At 48.4% G+C, this 19,670-nt stretch overlaps 1 protein-coding gene across 4 annotated transcripts; it reads right to left on the bottom strand.

The window, feature by feature from the left end:
* Nucleotides 1,096-9,379, bottom strand: ODF4 (outer dense fiber of sperm tails 4). Of its 4 annotated transcripts, NM_001202461.1 has the most exon segments (5): nt 1,101-1,490; nt 1,684-1,818; nt 2,121-2,294; nt 8,069-8,116; nt 8,596-8,671. In NM_001202461.1, coding segments are annotated over 3 exon segments (336 nt in total). In that variant the 5' UTR covers nt 2,137-2,294; nt 8,069-8,116; nt 8,596-8,671; the 3' UTR covers nt 1,101-1,305.

The following is a 19,670-nucleotide window of genomic DNA, read 5'->3' as shown; positions in this document are numbered from 1 at the left end:
TCATGGCTCTATCTGGAGGGATGTTACATGACAAAGATCAGTCATGGGAGGCCAGTTTTGCCGGGGAAGATATCGGAATCTCAACAGTCATGGCCAGCCCTGCCTAAGCCAGCTGCCAGCGTCTTCATGAGCCTGGGCTTATAACCCAAATGTGTAACTTTTCTTTTGATTTTAGGACCTGATCCTTTCTTGCAATGTTTTAGTCTTGTTGCTACAGAGTGGAGAGCAGGGGAGATTGAGTAGAAAGCTGTAGCAGCCAGAGAGGTGGGGTGGCGAGGGCCAGAGAGGTGGGGTGGCGAGGCTGGGAGGTGGGGTGGAGGTGATGGTGGAGGAGGTGGTAGAGGTGGAGACGGGGAAGGGGTTGGAGGTGGAAGCAGGGTGGTGGAAATAGAGTTTGAGCTGCTGCTGGTGGTATCCAGGCTCAGGGCTTTGTGAATTCTCAGTCCTCTGAGTGGGACACTGAGGGTGGGATGGCTGCCACACCCCCTCTCGTACTCTCATTGTTTAACCTGCTTCTTACCTGGGGCCATTTTCCTCTTGAACCCTGCACTCTGAATAAACCGGAAAGTTCACTGGTGATCTCTCCCTCCTGATGACTCCCCCTACCTGCTAGTACATCCTGGGATGGGGTAACAACGCTTAAGGCGTAGCTCTCTCCAGAGATGTCTGCCTGTGTACCAGTGTGCTATGGGCTAGGCTGGGCAGGTTTGGGGACTGTAGGATGCCAAAGGCTCCCAGGCAGGAGGAACAGGGAAACTTGTTCTTTCTCCCTTCCTCTCCTTCTTCATACTATTGTCTTTTTTTTTTTTTTTTTTTTTCTGGTCTTTTTAGGGCTGCATGCAAGGCATATGGAGATTCCCAGGCTAAGGGTCAAATCGGAGCTACAGCTGCCAGCCTACACCACAGCAACACTGGATCCGAGCCACGTCTGCAACCTACACCACAGCTCACGACAACACTGGATCCCCAACCCACTGAGCAAGGCCAGGGATCGAACCTGCAACCTCATGGTTCCTAGTCAGATTTGTTTCCGCTGTGCCATGATGGGAACTCCCATCCTTCAGACTACTGTCTTATCTCAACAACTGCTGGACGTGATCAACAAGAGACAGACAATTTATTCCACATCATCTAAGCTGCAGGCAAGGCAGGAACAAGGAAGAGGTGCACAAAGCTGGCCTCAAGTCCTCCCTCTCTAATTCCTTTGCAGTGAGGAGGGCTGACCTACTCAAGAGTTTAGGGGAAGGGAGGAGGAGAGGGATTCAGATGAATGGACAGAACTTGGTGCGAGGAGTTCAGAGAAGGTTACAGAGCTGCCATCTTTGACTCCGGATCCAAGACTTCCTCCTGGCTGATGGTCATGGTTGAGGCAACCTGCTCATTCACAGTGTCTTGGATGGAGCTGGAACTGCTGCTGGAGGACACGGTGCCAGAGGGATGGCTCAGAATCAGACACCAGAAACGTGAATGGTTGAAGTAGCAGAGGGCCGCTGGGAAAGGACAAGGGGATGGGGGAAGAGCAAGTCGGAGAATGGGAGGAGAGGGGCAGGCAGGGTGAGGCCAGAGGGAAGAGAAGCCCCCGAGAACCCATCCCTGGGGACTGATAGCCCCTGCTCCCTCCACATTTTCTCTACCCTGGCCCACCCATGTCCCCTCCTTCCCAGGGCCCTCCAGGACACTCACCACAGGTGACATATAGGATAAATACCAGCCAACCAATGAAATAGCTCCAGCCAATGGGGATGGATACATTTTTCTTCAACTCGAAGATCCAGACATTAATAGGGAACAGTATGAGGGTGAAGAAAATGAAGAAAACTAGGAGACAGGAAGCAGAGAAGTCTTATTCTGACTCAAGAATCCCTAAGGGACTCTTCCTCATCTGCTGAGCTCCCATCGGCGCACAGGGTACACAGCCCCCGAGGTGCATGAGAATCAACCCCTCCACCCCTCCAGTGACCAGGTTGTTGGAACTCGGTTCTCAAGTCAGTAACTACCAGCTGTCTTCTCGCACCACCCATAAAACCCCTACCCTACTCCCAGAGAAAGGAAGTGGGAGAAGTGCCAGGACAATGTGGGCTAGGAGAGACTAAAGGACCTTTTCCCGAGCGAGAGGGCACCTTCGCAGAAGCTCATGACAGTCCCAATCCAGCCAAAGAAGGGCAATCTCTGAAGACCAGGTATGTAGGGCAGGTGCAACCAGAGGGTGAAGAGGAAGCCCAGCCCCAAGGCCAGGCAGAAGGTTATCTTGGCCACCCCAAGGACCGGGTGATTTGTCCACAGCTTGAAACTGTCTAGGGGAAATAAGAAAACAAGACGAACAAAAGATTCACCAGAGACAAAATATAATCAAATGAACAAACTCAGAAAAGGTTGAGGCCCCTTAATAACCAAAGATAACAAGAGGTAATAAGAAAATGTTACTTTCACTTATTAAATAGGCAAAGATCCCCCCCCCTTTTTTTTTCTTTTTTTCTGGTTTTCTAGGGCCGAACCCACAGCATATGGAGATTCCCAGGCTAGGAGTCGAATCAGAGCTGTCGCTGCTGGCCTACGACACAGCCCCAGCAATACCAGATCTGAGCCATGTCTGCGACCTATACCACAGCTCACGGCAATGCCGGATCCTTAACCCCCTGAGCGAGGCCAGGGATCAAACCTGCATCCTCATCGATGCTACTCAGATTCGTTTCTGCTCAGCCACAACGGCAACTCCCTGGGCAAAGATTCTTGATGTGGAGGTTGTTTGATAATCCCAAACATATGAAAACAAATGCCTCAATAGAAAAACGGGGCAGAGACATGAACTGCAATTCTCCAAAGAATATGAATGTCTAATACACACGTGAAACTCAACACAAACAACTGCAAATTAAAGGTGATTTTTGGCCAACTGAATCATCAAAGATCAAAACAAAATTGATGATATCTAGGGTAGGAAAGGATTTAGAGAAAAGAGATGCTTTCACACACCACTGGTGGGCAGCATTTTTGATGTGTGACCTGCCACAACTATCCTCACCCCCAAATATGAATTGCTAAGGCCTTTTGACCCAGCAATGCTTCCTCTTGAAATTTTTTTTTTTTTTTTTTTTTTTTTTTTTTGCTTTTTAAAGGCCTCAGCCATGGCATCTGCAGGTTCCCAGCTAGGGGTCTAATCAGAGCTACAGCTGCTGGCCTACACCACAGCCACAGCAGCGGCAGATCAGAACCATGTTATCCATAGGTCTAACAACAGCTTTGATAAGGAGATCTGGTCGTGGCTCAGTGGAGACGAATCTGACTAGTAACCATGAGGATGCAGGTTCTATCCCTGGCCTTGTTCAGTAGGTTAAGGATCTGGTGTTGCCGTGTGCTGTGGTGTAAGTCGCAGATGAGGCTTGGATCTGGCGTTGCTATGGCTGTGGTGTAGGCCAGCAGGTACAGCTCCAATTAGACCCCTAGCCTGGGAACCTCCACATGCTGCAGGTGCGGCCCTAAAAAAGACAAAAGACCAAAAAAAAAAAAAAAACAACAACAAAAAAGAGGTTTATTAAATAAATTGTAATGTACTCATATATTAGATTTTATGTGTTCATTCAAAATGATGATACAGGAGTTCCCGTTGTGGTGCAGTGGAAATGAACCTGACTAGCATCCATGAGGACACAGGTTCGATCACTGGCTTCACTCAGTGAGTTAAGGATCCTGTATTGCTGTGGCTGTGGTGTAGGCCGGCAGCTGCAGCTCCTATTCTACTCCTAGTCTGGGAACCTCCCATATGCCATGGGTATGACCCTAAAAAGGCAAAAACAACAACAGAAAAACAAAATGATGATAGAGTTCCCATTGTGGCTCAGTGGGTTAAGAACCTGATGGTGTCTCTCTGAGCCTGCTGGTTCGATTCCCTGCTCTCGCCCGGTAGGCTAAGGATCCCAAGTTGCCACAAGCTGCAGCGTAGGCATCACCACAGATCCGGTGTTGCCCTAGGTGTTGCTATTGGTCATAGCTCCAATTTGACACCTAGCCCAGGAACTTCCATATGCCCTAGGTGTGGCCATCAAAACAAAAAAAAAAAAGATATGATAGATGCTTATCTCCAAACAGATCGTCTCTAGGAAGAAACTACAGAGGGAGCCTGGAGGCCAAAGGTGGGCAGCTCACTTCACCATGTAACCTATTGCATTTTTTGAATTTTCACTCTGTTCATATACTACATAATCAAATAAATTTTAATCATAGACAAGGAGTTCCTCTGTGGCTCAGTGGGTTAAGGATCTGGCTTTGTCAATGCTGTGGCTTGGGTCACTACCGTGACACAGGTTTGATTCCTGGCCCCAGGAACTTCCATTTGCCATGGTACAAGCAGAAAGGAAAAAAAAACACACACACAATGTCATAGAATAATTATTTTATGATATGAATAAATGCTTATCAGTGAAAAGTGGCGTTTGCAACACAGAGCATATAGAACGACTACACCTTTGAAATATTAAAAATATATAGTTGTCAGAGTTCCCATCATGGTGCAGCAGAAACAAATCCAACTAGGAACCGTGAGGATGCGGGTTCAATCCCTGGCCCCGCTCAGTGGGTTAAGGATCTGGCGTTGCCGTGAGCTGTGGTATAGGCCACCAGCTGTAGCTCCAATTAGACCCCTAGCCTGGGAACTTCCATATGCCACCTGTGTGGCCCTCAAAAGACAACTATATCTATGTACATATATAGTCGTCAAAATAAAAATATTTTATTTTATAGAGAGACACAAAAGACTGGAAGTAAATCCATTACAAAGTCAATGGTGATTATATCTGTGCGAAGAAATTTTAGGTGATTTTTATTTTCTTTAACCTTTCTGCATTTCTTTTTCTATTTTATTTTTTTAATTATTTATTTCTGCTTTTTAGGGCCGCACCCGCAGCATATGGAGGTTCCCAGCCTAGGAGTCTAATCAGAGCTACAGCTGCCGGCCTACACCACAGCCACAGCAACGCCAGATCGGAGCCGCATCTGCAACGTACACGCCAGCTCATGGCCACACCGAATCTTAACTCACTGAGCAAGGCCCGGGATGGAACCCGCTACCTCATGGGTTCCTAGTCGGATTCATTTCCAATGCGCCGCAACGGGAACTCCTCTTTCTGCATTTCTAACAATAACTGCAACTTTTTTAAAATCAGAAAAAAAATCATATATTCCTGTATTTTAAGTTAATAATCATAATGGAAAAGATATGAAAAGAATATATATGTAAAAGCGAATCCTTCTGCTGTACAGCAAAAATTAACACAATGTAAATCAACTATTCTTCAATAAAATACAATTTAAAAAATAACAAAGTTAGTCATTGCTGGCAAAGGTACTAAGAAATAGCCTTTCATACAGTGTAAGTGGAAGCATCAATTGCTCTCGTACTTTCGTGAAAGCCACATGGAAAATTTTATTAAAATAGTTATACTCTTTGATCTACTCAACCCACTTTGGGAAACTTATTCCAAAGGATACTAAACACGGCAAAAACGTCAAGATTGGATTTCCCCTGTGGCTCACAACATAACTACTCAGTGTCATCTCTATAATGGGGCTCTCGTTCAAGCCCTGGCCTGAGAACTTCCATATGATGTGGGAACAGCCACATGTGGAAAAAAAAATTCATGATTAACAAACTTTGTTGGGAGTTCCTGTCGTGGCTCAGTGGTTAACGAATCCTACTAGAAACCATGAGATTGTGGGTTCGATCCCTGGCCTCGCTCAGCGGGTTAAGGATCTGGAGTTGCCATGAGCTGGGGTGTAGGTCACAGATGCAGCTCGGATCCCAGTTGCTGTGGCTTTGGTGTAGGCCAGGAGCTACAGCTCCCATTTGACCCCTAGCCTGAGAACTTCCATATGCCGCAGGTGCGGACCTAAAAAGACCAAAAAAAAAAAAAAAAAAAAAAAATGTTGGGAGTTCCCTTCATGGCTCAGCGGTTTACGAACCCAATTAGGATCCATGAGAATGCAGGTTTGATCCCTGGCTTCATTCAGTGGGTTAAGGATCTGGCATTGCTGTGAGCTGTGGTATAGGTCGCAGTTGAGGCTTGGATCCCAGTTCATGTGGCTGTGGTGGAGGCCAGCAGGCATGGCTTCGATTCAGCTCCTAGCCTGGGAACTTCCATATGCTGTGGGTGCAGCCCTAAAAAACAAAAAACAAACAAAAAACAAATTTTGTTGCTTTTTTCTCAAATATAAAACCAGAAATAAATTTGCCATGAACAGGTAATTAAAATAGTCAGGTAAAAAGGTGATAAATCTATTTAGTTGATTTATGGAAACAGTATATCGCATAAATTTTTAAATAACATAAATAAAAATAATTTTAAAGATATAAATTTTTTGTGTATCTTTTAGGGCCACACCTGTGGCATACAGAGGTTCCCAGGCTAGGGGTCGAATAGGAGCTGTAGCTGCCGACCTGCACCACAGCCACAGCAACGTGGAGTCTGAGCTGCATCTGTGACCTGTACCATAGCTCACAGCAATGCCGGGTCCTTAACCCACTGAGTGAGGCCAGGGATCAAATATGCATCCTCATGGATGCTAGTCAGATTTGTTTCCCTGAGCCATGACGGGAACTCCTAAAATTATTTTTGATGAATGAATGTAACATGTAAAAATCATTCAAAATTCATTCAATTTGGAGTTCCCTGGTGGCTCAGCAGGTTAAGGATCTGGAGTCGTCACTGATCCAAGGGTATAGCCAAAAAATAAAATAATTAATTAAATTAAAAAATTAAAAAGAAACCTGGAAAAAAAATGAGGGCTAAATAAACAGCCATTAGCACTGTAGGTGCTTCCATGAGTTTTTGAGCCAGACACACCTGAATTACTGTAAACCTGCCATTATTAGTTGGATCCCTATGAATCTGCAGGTGAGGAGTGGTCCTAAATTGGCCAATTAATAGCTGTATGACCCTGAGCGAGGTAATTCAGTTTTTTTATCTGCAATATAAGGATAATTATCTCTTGTTCTTAGGGTTAATAGAGGATTAAATTAAGCAAATAAAATAAGGTGCAAGAAATGACAGTTTTTATTGCCCCAAATTGACTGGAATAAGGATGGATTACTTTCAAAATAAAAGTAAATAATAGTTGTGCAATTTTTTTTTTTTTTTTTTTTTTTTGCTTTTTAGGGCCGCACCCGCAGCATATGGAGGTTCCCAGGCCAGGGGTCTAATGAGAGCTACAGCCACCGGCCTACACCACAGCCACAGCAACTGGGGATCCAGAGCTGTGTCTGTGACCTACACCACAGGTCACGGCAACGCCAGATCCTTAACCCACTGAGCGAGGCCAGGGATGGAACACAACCTCATGATTCCTAGTTGGATTTGTTAACCACTGAGCCACGACGCGAACTCCCATAGTCGTGTAACTTTTTAAAAAAAATGTTAACAGGGAAAGAAGTGGAATTGGGGGAGGTTAAAAGCTCTGGTTTTCCACAAGTGCTGAGAAAGGAGGGTCGGTCATTCCTTGGAGGTGAGGGGACAGCAGACAGGAAACTAACAAGAATAGGGAATGAAGTAGCTGCAAGAACCCTGGGAAGCAAGAAGCCAGGTAAACAGGCATGGAAACCCAGAGCTGGCCCAGAAAAGCAAAGCCTCGGGCAGCAGGGAAGACGTGCTGGCGGGCATGTGGGCCTGGGGGCGAGCCTGCTGAGGACCCCTCAAGCTCTGGGCGTGCGAGTCTAGAGGAAGGAACTCCCCACCTCCCTGGGGCTCTTCTCCCAGGATAACAGTGACCTATGGCATTAATGAGTGATTCACGTGCACCCACATTTCTGTCGGCACAGCCTTGGCTCAGCACTTCATCAAAATCAGTGATATTTTCCATTGTGTCAAGAGAATCAGTTTGGCCAGATGGGGAGGAAAAATGATCCTTGCGATCTCAGGACTAGAGGAACCATCTTACCTGCCAAACAAACAAACAAACAAACAAACCCAACGAAAAACATGGGAATGACCAGAGCGAGGGGCCCAAAATACCAGGGTGCAGGTGTCGAGGCCAAGGCAGGCTGGAGCCCTGGGGTGGCGTGGGAGAGTAAGGACCTCACCTTTCCCATTCTCGGCGTTGGCACAGCTCTTGGATTTGCAGATCTGCAGGAGCCCCAAGGACATGATATGAGCCGATGTGTAGATTTTGGTGGTAACGTTCGCGGGCCAGTGCTGGTGGAAGCGGCTTCTCGAGAGGTACAGCCATTTCTTAGAAAAGACCATGCCCAGCAGCAGGATGAAGGCGAGCAGGCTGAGCTCTGAGGCCAACACCTGCGCTACCCAGCGGGAGCTGTGTGTAATCTTCCACTGCAGAGGCAGCAGAGAGCTTCGGCAAGGCTCCAGCTGGTAGTCCACAGACACCTCCCTGCTACTGTCGGGGTTGGAGCCTCGGTTCTGGACCCCTTCACCGCGTCCCAGGCTCACCTCCATCCCTTCCCGCTTCCCAGCCCTCCCAGCCCTTTCCAGGTTCCTGTTGCTCATCGCTTTCTCCTTCTGACCCAGGGAGCTCATGCCTAATGTCCCCTGTCCCCATCTTCAGCACCCCCTGACCCCCTTCTATCCCCCACCCCATCACCCCTTCCCTTCATCTTTAAATATTTTCATCAGGCAGAGCAGTGGCCACCACAGGGCCTGGGATCTGGGAAAAACAGCCCATTCAGCAGCACAGGGCCCCTAACTGCCATGGAATATTCTTGGGAAGGCCGTCAAATGGGGGAGGGGGGCTGCAGCTCAGCTCCAACTCTATCTCTAAGCCATGCTCCTCGGATCCCAACTCAGAACTGTGGATCTGATGCCTCCCGTCGGCTAAGAGCAGTGGTCGCTGAGGGTCTCCTTTTCTCTTCCCGGGTCCTCTGCCCTCACCCTCCCACCAAGTGCTCACTGAGGAAGCAGGAGGAAGGAGGAGGAGCTTGTCCCCAGCAAGACAAGCTCCTGACAGGTGTCGTCAACCTTCTCGCTGCTTCCCCCATCTCTACTCACTGCGGGTCCCCAGTTGCCATTCCTTCCCTCTTTTTACCTTTTTCGCTTCTTTTTTTCTCAACACCAGAAGGGGGAGGACGGTAAGGAAGGGATGTGGGGGTGTCACACAGTCTGAGATTTTTCTAACCTCCCTTTGATCTCAGAAAATAAATCTGAGTCACCCACAGAGGCTTCCAGACCTCGGTTAGCCCTGGAGTTTTCATGAGGAGAGAGCCTTTCAAATTTGGAATGAGTCTGAATCCCATCGGAGCTGGTTCACTTTGTGAATACAATGAAACATGTGGTTAACAATACAGACTTCTTGGGAGTTCCTCTTGTGGCGCAGCAGAAACAAATCCAACTAGAAAACATGAGGTTTTGGTTTCAATACCTGGCCTCGCTCAGTGGGTTAAGGATCCAGTGTTGCTCCGAACTGTGGTGTAGGTCACAGACCTGGCTTGGATCTGGTGTTTCTGTGGTGCAGGCCAGTGGCTACAGCTCTGATTCGACCCCCAGCCTGGGAACCTCTGGATGCCTCGGGAGAAGCCCTAAGAGAAACAAACAAACAAAAAAAGAATACAGACTTTTGGGTCCAACAGGCAGAGGGATAAATAATAAGCCTTCCTCTAAATGCCTTATGAACCTGGAGGAATCATGTGGGTTCTTTTTTTTTTTTCCTGGCCACACCCATGCCAGCGATCAAAATCAGGCCACAGTAGTTCCTGTCATGGCTCAACAGTTAACAAACCCAACTAGTATCCATGAGGACACAGGTTCCGTCCCTGGCCTCACTCAGTGGGTTAAGGATCTGGCGTTGCTGTGAGCTGTGGTGTAGGTCCCAGATGCACCTCAGATCCTGTGTTGCTGTGGCTATGGTGTAGGCTGGCGGCTACAGCTCCGATTAGACCCCTAGCCTGCCGGGACCTCCATATGCTGCGGGTGGGGCCCAAAAATAAGACAAAAGATGAAAAAAAAAAAAAATACCAGGACGCAGCAGTGCTTTGAGCCACAGCAATGGCAATGCCAGATCTTCAACCTGCCTAACCACCAGGGCTTTCCTCATAGAACCCCTTCATGCCCAAGTTACTCTCTGTAACACAGGACAATAATACTTGTCTAGATTTGGTTTGAGTATTGAACGAGATAATGAGTGAAAAGCACGCTTTGGTCCCTTATACATTCCCAGAAAGTGGATATTATTGCTGTCATTTCAATTCTCTTGCATTCTTTCACTAGCAAACGGAAAAGGAACAAAAACAGTGTTTGGCAGGCATCCTTGCATATGAGTGGCTGCAAATGATGGAACAGAGCCAAAATTAGTTTAAGCAAAAGGGAAGTTAATTATGTATCATGAGGTCACAGTTGGACCTCAGAATGGTTGGCATCAGGAATCCGAATCTTTTTTTTTTTCTTTTTTTTTCTTTAAGGGCCACACCTGGGGCATTTGGAAGTTCCCAGGCTAGGGAATCAGAGCTACAGCTGCCAGCCTACACCACAGGATCTGAGCCACATCAAAGGACAACTCATGACAATGCCGGATCCTCAACCCACTGAGCAGACCCGGGATGGAACTCAAATCCTCATGGATACCAGTCAGGTTCTTAACCCACAGCCACAACAGGAATTCCAGAAATTCAAATCCTGTGAGGACTCTTCCTCTGTGTCTTAATCCTTTCAGGCTGCTATAACAAAATACCACAGACTGCACAGCTTATGAACAACAGAAATTTAGTTTTCATAGTTTTGGAGGCTGGAAGGCAATGATCACGGGGCTGTCATAGTCAGCATGGTCAAATGACAGCCCGACTCCAGATAGCAGAGTTCTTTCCATGTCCTTATGTGGAGCTAGGGAGCTCTGTGGGGTCTCTTTTACAGGGACCCTAATCCTATTCATGTTAGTGGAGTTCCCCCAAACATCACTTACGAATTTGGGGGACGCACATATTCAGACCATATACGAGACTCTGGTCTTGCTCCTCCCTTCAGCATCTTGTTCTTTTCTCTGCAAACCAACCTCCTCCTCTTCTCTGGCCCACTTGGTGAGAAGCGTGGCCCTTACACCCCGGGCTGCCCATCTTCCCCTTTAGCGCCAGAGCAGAGACCTCTTAGTCCCAAGCTGTAGCCGCCGGCCTACACCACAGCCACAGCAACGCGGGATCTGAGCCATGTCTGTGACTTACACCACAGCCCACGGCAATGCCAGATCCTTAACCCACGGATGGAGGCCAGGGAGCGAACCTGCGTCCTCATGGATACTAGTCAGGTGAATTAACCACTGAGCCACAATGGAAACTCCAATATGATACCAATACAGAGGTCATAAACAAGCACAAGTAAGCAAAACATTGTTTAAGCATACGTACTATTACAATTGCAGATATGTTTTAAAAAGCAGTGGAATAATAAATGCAAAACATAGTATCTTGGCTATTTCTCAGGAGAGGCAGGGACATGGGACGAGCAAGGAAAGTTACACTGAGACATACACATTACGGGCAATAGGTTATTGGTTCCCAAGTTCAGGGATAGGTGCACAGGTATTCGCTATATTAGAATCACTTGGGAGTTCCCGTTGTGGCGCAGTGGTTAACGAATCCGACTAGGAACCATGAGGTTGCGGGTTCGGTCCCTGCCCTTGCTCAGTGGGTTAAGGGTCCGGCGTTGCCGTGAGCTGTGGTGTAGGTTGCAGACGCGGCTCGGATCCCACGTTGCTGTGGCTCTGGCATAGGCCGGTGGCTACAGCTCCGATTCAACCCCTAGCCTGGGAACCTCCATATGCCACGGGAGCGGCCCAAGAAATAGCAACAACAACAAAAGACAAAAAAGACAAAAAAAAAAAAAAAAAAAAAAAAAAAAAAAAAAAAAAAAAAGAATCATTTAAAATTAACATATATATTTCACATAACCCTATGAAAGTATCAAATACTATTTTTCATCTTTTCTTTTTTTTTTCCCTTTTCTAGGGCCGCACCCGTGGCATATGGAGGTTCCCAGGCAAGGGGTCCAACCAGAGCTGTAGCCACTGGCCTACACCAGAGACACAGCAAAGCGGGATCTGAGCCGCATCTGCAACCCACACCACAGCTCACGGCAATGCCGGATCCTTAACCCACTGAGTAAGGCCAGGGATCGAACCCGCAACCTCATGGTTCCTAGTCGGATTCATTAACCACTGCGCCACAACAGGATCTTCTCAAATACTATTTTTCAAAAGGCAATTAAAAATAGTCCAACAGTATCTCCTCAAGAAATGAAATGTAATCTTAGTGATTATTAGCTCTGCAATGAAAAATATTTATATTAATATACAAGGTAAACACTGTTAACTGAGTTTCAACTTTTAGAATCAACAGATGGACAAAGCACGGAAGACTTAACTATAGCTACGAAAATAAACAGAGCTGCTATCAGCCTTGATGTCGCCCAAGAAAAAGCCTAGAAGAGGTAAACTGGAAGGTGGAAGGAAGAAGCAGAGCCGAAGGGAAGGGTGGGGACCGGACAACAGGGTCTCTGTGTAAGGTTGTGCAGGATGGGCACTGCACAAGAGCACACAGCAGAGGGGGATGAGTGAGATGTGAACTCCCATCTGCATCCTCCTCCGTAAGCCAGACCCCGCCAAGGGGGCCCTGGTGGTCTGGAGGAAGAGGCACTTTGTTCTGTTGCTCCCTGCCAAGCCAACTACCCCTACATCTACTCAGAGAGGCTGCCTTTTAACCACAAGATTAAAGGCATGAAGGCGCCTTTTGGGCTCACAGCAGTGCTGGCCAACAATCCTGTGAGGTTTGTATCAGTGAGAGTTCTTTGGTTGCAAGTACGAACCCAGACAAAGTTAGGCAAAAGGAAAGGTACTGGAGTGATACCAAGTGAACACAGACTCAAAGCGGGAGTGCAACATCCAGGCCGAGAACTAAACAGAGACCTGGGGAACATGGATGAAGCCTTAGCCAGAGCTGGTGTCTCTACCCAGCGTTTCCTCCACCTCCCCTCCAACCTCCAGATCCCAAGGGTCTCACTGGCCTGGGCTGGGTCACAGGAGACCTTGACCAACAGCCCACCAGAACTACATGCGCCTGGGAAGGGATTGTCCCCCCAAAGAAAGAAAGCTGAGCAGTCAAAAAATAATGGTCACCGTGCTCACACAGGTACAGAGCTGCCGCCAGAATGGGGTGCAAGGCTGGGAGCTTTCTGAGAAGGTAGGGGTCCCCTCTCGTTCCACCTGTAAGTGCAGGTGCTTAGACATCCTTACAGAATATAGCCTTTCGGGGCCCAATAGGAGCTGCAGCTGCCAGCCTACACCACAGCCACAGCAACGCTATGGGATCCAAGCCGAGTCTGCGACCTACACCACCACTCACGGCAACGCCATGACAGTGACAGTGCTAGATCCTTAACCCACTGAGCATAGCCAGGGATCGAACCTGAGTCCTCTCAGATACTAGTTGGGTTTGTTAACTGCTGAGCCACGATGGGAACTCCAAGACTGCATTTTCTTCCTTGGATCTGTTCTAGTTTCTCCTGGAGTTCCAAAAAGTTTTTAGTCCTAACCATAACCTAAAAAAGATGGACTTGGTCTTAGAACATGGGCTTGGAGTTCCCTTGGTGGCTCAGCAGGTTAAGGACCTGTCACTGCTGTGGCTCAGGTTGGATCCCTGACCCTGGAACGTTCTCACACCAAGGACGTGGCCAAAAAAAATTTTTCTGTGTGTGTGTCTTTTTAGGGCCACATCCTGGGTATATGGAAGTTTCCAGGCTAGGGGTGGAATCGGAGCTGCAGCTGTTGGCTTACACCACAGACACAGCAACGCCAGATCCAAGCCCATTTGCAACTTACAGCTCACGGCAATGCTAGATCCTTAACCCACTTAGCGGGGCCAGGGATCGAACCCCGGCGTCCTCATGGATACTAGTCAGAGTCATTTCCACTGTGCCACAACTTGCGTCCTCACCAATACTTGCCGGGTTTGTTATCACTGAGCCACAGCGGGAACTCCAAAAAAAATCTTTAAAAAGAAACAAAACACAGTCTTATTGATCATTCTTTGTCCATGTGGATGTGCTCTGTTGCCTACATGGCACAGAAACAATCCTACTCCAGGCCATCTTGCCCCAGTACAAACACCAGCATGACTCTCCCTTGCAGTAGACCCCTGGCATTGCTAGGATATCTCAGTGCCCAGAATCCATGGCCTGCAAGGTTCCGTCCCTTTTGCATCCTTCGTTCATATGGGCCTGTTGGTGGCAGTGTTCCTCAAACTCTAAATGTACCTGGGCAGCTCGTTAAAATGCAGATGCCACACTTCAGACAAGCTCCCAGGTGGTGCCCATTCTGCTGGTCCAAGAATAACACACTGAGTAAAGAACAAGGCTATAGGAGTTCCTGCTGTGGCGCAGTGGTTAATGAATCCGACTAGGAACCATGAGGTGGCGGGTTCGATCCCTGGTCTTGCTCAGTGGGTTAAGGATCCGCGTGGCCGTGAGCTGTGGTGTGGGCTGCGGACACAGCTCGGATCCCGTGTGGCTGTGGCTCTGGTATAGGCTGGAGGCTATAGCTCTGATTAGACCCCTAGCCTGGGAACCTCCATATGCTGCGGGAGCAGCCCTAGGAAAGACAAAAAAAAAAAAAAAAAGAACAAGGCTATAGAAGATCTGAGTTACTGGGCCCCCTTCCCCAGGATGCCCTGTGACCTTTGGGCTTTAGGCTCAGGGGGAAATGATGAGCAGACCCCCTTGCCAGTGTGTGTCCTGCTTGCTTGGTTCTGCCTCTGTGAGAAATTCCATTACCTTCTACTGCCGCTTAAAACTAAGCGAGAAGTGACAGCAAAATTAAGAATTTCCAGGGAGTTCCCTTCATGGCACAGTGGAAACAAAACTGACGAGAATCCATGAGGATGCGGGTTTGATCCCTGGCCTTGCTCAGTGGGTTAGGCCGTGGTGTAGGCCGGCAGCTATAGCTCCAATTTGACCTCTAGCCTGGGAACTTCCATATTCCTAAAAAGCAAAAGCAAAAAAAAAAATCCCAGAATTCCCACTGTGGGCGTGGGTTGAGAAGCTGACTGCTAGGGTCGGGTCACTGTAGAGGCAATGGTTCAATCCCAGGTCTGGCACAGTGGGTTAAAGGATCTGGCTGGGATTGGATACATATATATATACAAAAGAATTTCTGTTTTTTGTTTGTTTGTTTGTTTGTTTGTTTTTGTCTTTTTGCCATTTCTTGAGCCACTCCCGTGGCATATAGAGGTTCCCAGGCTAGGGGTGGAATCGGAGCTGTAGCCACTGGCTTATGCCAGAGCCATAGCAACACGGGATCCAAGCCGCGTCTGCGACCTACACCACAGCTCTCGGCAACGCCGGATCGTTAACCCACTGAGCAAGGGCAGGGATCGAACCCACAACCTCATGGTTCCTGGTTGGATTCGTTAACCACTGCGCCACGACGGGAACTCCAATCTCTGCTTTTTGAGAAACACAAAATAATTAAAAGACAAGCCACCCCATAAGCTGGGAGGAAATATTTTAAAATCATATATCTGCTAAAGGACTTATATTCAGAATATATAAAGAACACTCAAAACAAAATAATAAGAAAATAAACCACCCAGTGTTTAAAAGGCCAAGAGATTTGAACAGACACTTCACCAAAGAGGATATACAAGTGGCCCAATAAGAACATGCAAAGATATTCAGCATCATTAGTCATTAGGGAAACACAAATTAAAACCACGATGAGGAGTTCCCATTGTGGCGCATTGGAAATGAATCCAACTATGAACCATGAGGTTTCAGGTTCGATCCCTGGCCAGTTAAGGCTCCGGCGTTGTCCTGAGCTATGGTGTAGGTCACAGAGGCGGCTGGGATCTGGCCTGGCTGTGGCTGTGGCTGTGGCCGGCAGCAGTAGCTCTAATTAGACCCCTAGCCTGGGAACCTCCATATGCCGAGGGTGTGGCCCTAAAAAGCAAAACAAAAAAACCAGGATGAAATACCACTATACACCTAAGAGAATGACCTACAAAACAAAAAAATATAACAAAACTGACACTAGCAAGTACCAGCCAAGACACAGAGCAGGACACCAGCCAGAACTCTCATGGATTGCTGGTGGGAATGCAAAATGGAATGCAGCCACTTTGGAAAACAGATTGACAGTTTCTTTTTTTTTTAGTCTTTTTAGGGCCGCACTCCTGGCATATGGAGATTCCCAGGCTAGGGGGTCTAATCGGAGCTACAGCTGCCAGCCTACACCACAGCTCACGGCAACACCGGATCCTTGACCCACTGAGCGAGCCCAGGGATCGAGCCCACAACCTCATGGTTCCTAGTCAGATTCGTTTCCACTGTGCCACGACGGGAACTCCATATTGCCACTTTCTAATAAAGTTAAACATACTCTTACCATATGACCCAGGAATCCCACTCCTAGATGGCACCCAAGTGAAATGAAACCTATGTTGATCCAAAAACCTGTACAAGGAGTTCTCTGGTGGCCTAGCAGTTAACGATTTGGTGTCGTCACTGCTGTGGCGCAGGTTAGGTTCCTGGCCCAGGAACTTCTGCATGCCAAGGGCAGAGCCAAGGAAAAAAAACTAAAATTAAATTCCATATGATGTTGTCTCACAGACTGGAGGGACAGCCCACATCCCACCCCCTCCCAGGGGGTTGTTCAGCCTGTTCTTAAATTTCTGATAACCCCATAAATTATCAGGATGGCTCAAGCAAAGCCAGTTGGCTCCTGTTACTTGCAGCTAAAGAAACTTAGCTAATACGGAAAAGATTCTAAAGGAGCAGAGGACTTTTGTTCTTCCTAAGCTGCACAACCCTTTGTGGTTTGGGAGGCTGGAGTTAGGCAAGACACAAAACTACATATCAGCCCCCCAGCTCAAATCGCCCATCTCTCTGTGGGCATCCAGAATTTTTTTTTTTTTATGGCCACACCCACAGCATACGGAAGTTTCCAGGCCAGGGACTGAATCTGAGCTGCAACTGTGGCCAGCCTTACCTCCACAGCCAACCGAGCCGCTGCAGTCAAAAACCTAATCCACTGTGCCATGGTGGGAACTCTGGCATCCAGCATTTTTACTGATGGGTTTTAGTGGGTCATTTTGCCACCATCCAATATGGAACCACCCAAGACTTTCCTGGTAAGCCACTCCAAAGCAGCTGGCCTTTCTTTTTGTCTTTTTGCTATTTCTTGGGCCGCTCCCGCGCATATGGAGGTTCCCAGGCTAGGGGTTGAATCGGAGCTGTAGCCACCGGCCTACGCCAGAGCCACAGCAACGCAGGATCCGAGCGTCTGCGACCTACACCACAGCTAACGACAACGCCGGATCGTTAACCCACTGAGCAAGGGCAGGGACTGAACCCACAACCTCATGGTTCCTAGTCGGAATCGTTAACCACTGCGCCACGACGGGAACTCCCCGAGCTGGCCTTTCTTATAACCAATCCCTTTGGCACAAGCGCCAAACCCCAATCCAATCATCTGTGGCCAGAGGAGCAAGACTGGGTTTATTCAACTCACCTGGTCCACCCCAGGACAACTTTACCCAGAAAGAATAACTGAAGGGGGCTGAGATTTGGTGTTGGGGCCTGGCTTATAAATTAAGAGAAACCATGTGAGGGATCGGGTGCTTGGGGTTATCAGACACAACTTAGAATAGATTTACAAGGAGATCCTGCTGAGTAGCATTAAGAACTATGTCTAGATACTCATATTGCAACAGAACAAAGCGGGGGGAATGTATAACTTGATCCCCTTGCTGTACAGTGGGAAAAAATTAATTAATTAAAATTAATTAAGAGAAACCAGCAGGAGCTGGCTCCAACGATAACCAAAACAACTGAGCATAGGTAATAAATATACGTGGAATATTTCTGAGAGCTTACTTTATAGTTCTCATTTTCCTTTTCCCGCCATCACCTACTCCCACCTCCAAGATGGCAGCTGGCACAAAGAAGGCACGTGGAGGAGGCCAAAGGCCGAAGAGGCCTACGAGTCTTCTTTTTTCTTTTTCTTTTTTCTTCAGGGCCGCACATGCGGCATATGGTAATTCCCAGGCTAGGGGTCAAATCGGAGCTGGTCGGGGTCGTTACCGCTGAGCCGCAATGGGACCTCCTCTGCACATCTTCTTTAGGAGAATTTAGAAAATAGAAACTTGGGGGTAGGAAGGAAATGGGGTGAGACTCCAGAAGTGCAGCCGTTTGAACGTAAGCATCAAGGAAAGGCTGAGTTCCAGTGACCGAGGTGCCCGCTGGGACTGAAAGGAAAATGTCAATCCGTCCTCCAATGTTCGGGAGCTGAGCAAGGTGACGAGTTGGGTCCGAATTGCTATAACCAGCTAAACGCTGACCCTGACCGCGGGGAAGGCAGCGGGTCGGTGCGGAGAGAGGGCGCCCTGCGAGGGCACTCAGCACTTGCCGGGCTGAGGGAGGGTCAGCGTGCAACTGACTGCAAACGAAGAGCCTGCGCCTCAGTGTCGAGAGGATTCTTGCGTGTGGGACGGAGGAAACAAGAGACGGAGCCCAGGCAGTCAGGTCAAGGCCCAAGGGAAGAGGCCCCAGTAAGTCTGGGTCCACGGCAGAGAGAGCGAGAGCTCATCCCCACGGGGAGGGGCGGAGCCTGGTCTGGAGGCGGGACCAACCCCAGAGGCGGGGCCATGGAGAATCTTGGCCACGCCCCTCGGTAGGCGCGTCCAGGTTGGATCCTAGTGTATCCTCGGGAAGCTGTTTTTTTTTTTCTCTTTTTTTTCCGCGGGAAGTTCCCAGACCAATCGGAGCTGCAGCTGCCGGCCTACAGCCATAGCAACGCCGCATCCTTAACCCGCTGAGAGAGGCCGGAATGGAACCCGCATCCTCGTGGATATGCTGAGCCACAACGGGAACTCCCCCTCCCTATCTTTTCAGTTTCTTTTGGAACATGTGGTTGTAGTTGATGTGTCTTTATGTCCCCCAAACAGATTTTTTTTTTTTTTTTTTTTTTTTTTGTTTTTTTGCCTTTTCTAGGGCCGCTCCCGCGACATATGGAGCTTCCCAGGGTAGGGGTCTAATCGGAGCTGTAGCCACCGGCCTACGCCAGGCCACAGCAACGTGGGATCCGAGCCACGTCTGCAACCTACACCACAGCTCTCGGCAATGCCAGATCCTTAACCCACTGAGCAAGGGCAGGGATCGAACCCACAACCTCATGGTTCCTAGTCAGATTCGTTAACCACTGAGCCACAATGGGAACTCCCCAAACAGCTCTTAACTGGTATCCATCTCCCCATTATCCCAGTATTAGAACCTCCTCGTTGGAGCCTGGAGGCTTCCTTAAGTGGTAGGACTTGGTGAGGGGTGAATTAGGAAGGTACATGTATGGGGCATGTGTGCAACTTCGTGTTTGCCCCTGTATGTCTGTCTGTCGTCTCTCTCTGACCATCTCAGAGGAAGAGGGGCGTTTGTCTGGAGGGACTCCCTCAATCAGGAAACTTGAAGGAGCAAGTACACCAGCTCCCTCCCCATGACCCCTGCCTTCTCTTCCTGGACGTGAATCTTTGCCCAGATGGTCCCAGGGCAGCATCCTTCTCATTTGGGCCTCAGCTCACTGTCACCTTTTCAGGGTCTTCCCCAAAGCCCCCCTCCCCCCCTGGCCCCTCTCCCCAGGACCCTCTGTACCATACCCCTTGCTGTATTTCCTTCATAGCACCCACTGCCACCTGATCTTGTCTTACT

Source organism: Sus scrofa, chromosome 12 (assembly GCF_000003025.6).
Source record: "Sus scrofa isolate TJ Tabasco breed Duroc chromosome 12, Sscrofa11.1, whole genome shotgun sequence".
NCBI classification, from domain to species: domain Eukaryota; kingdom Metazoa; phylum Chordata; class Mammalia; order Artiodactyla; family Suidae; genus Sus; species Sus scrofa.
This window is presented reverse-complemented; position numbering and strand designations above follow the sequence as displayed.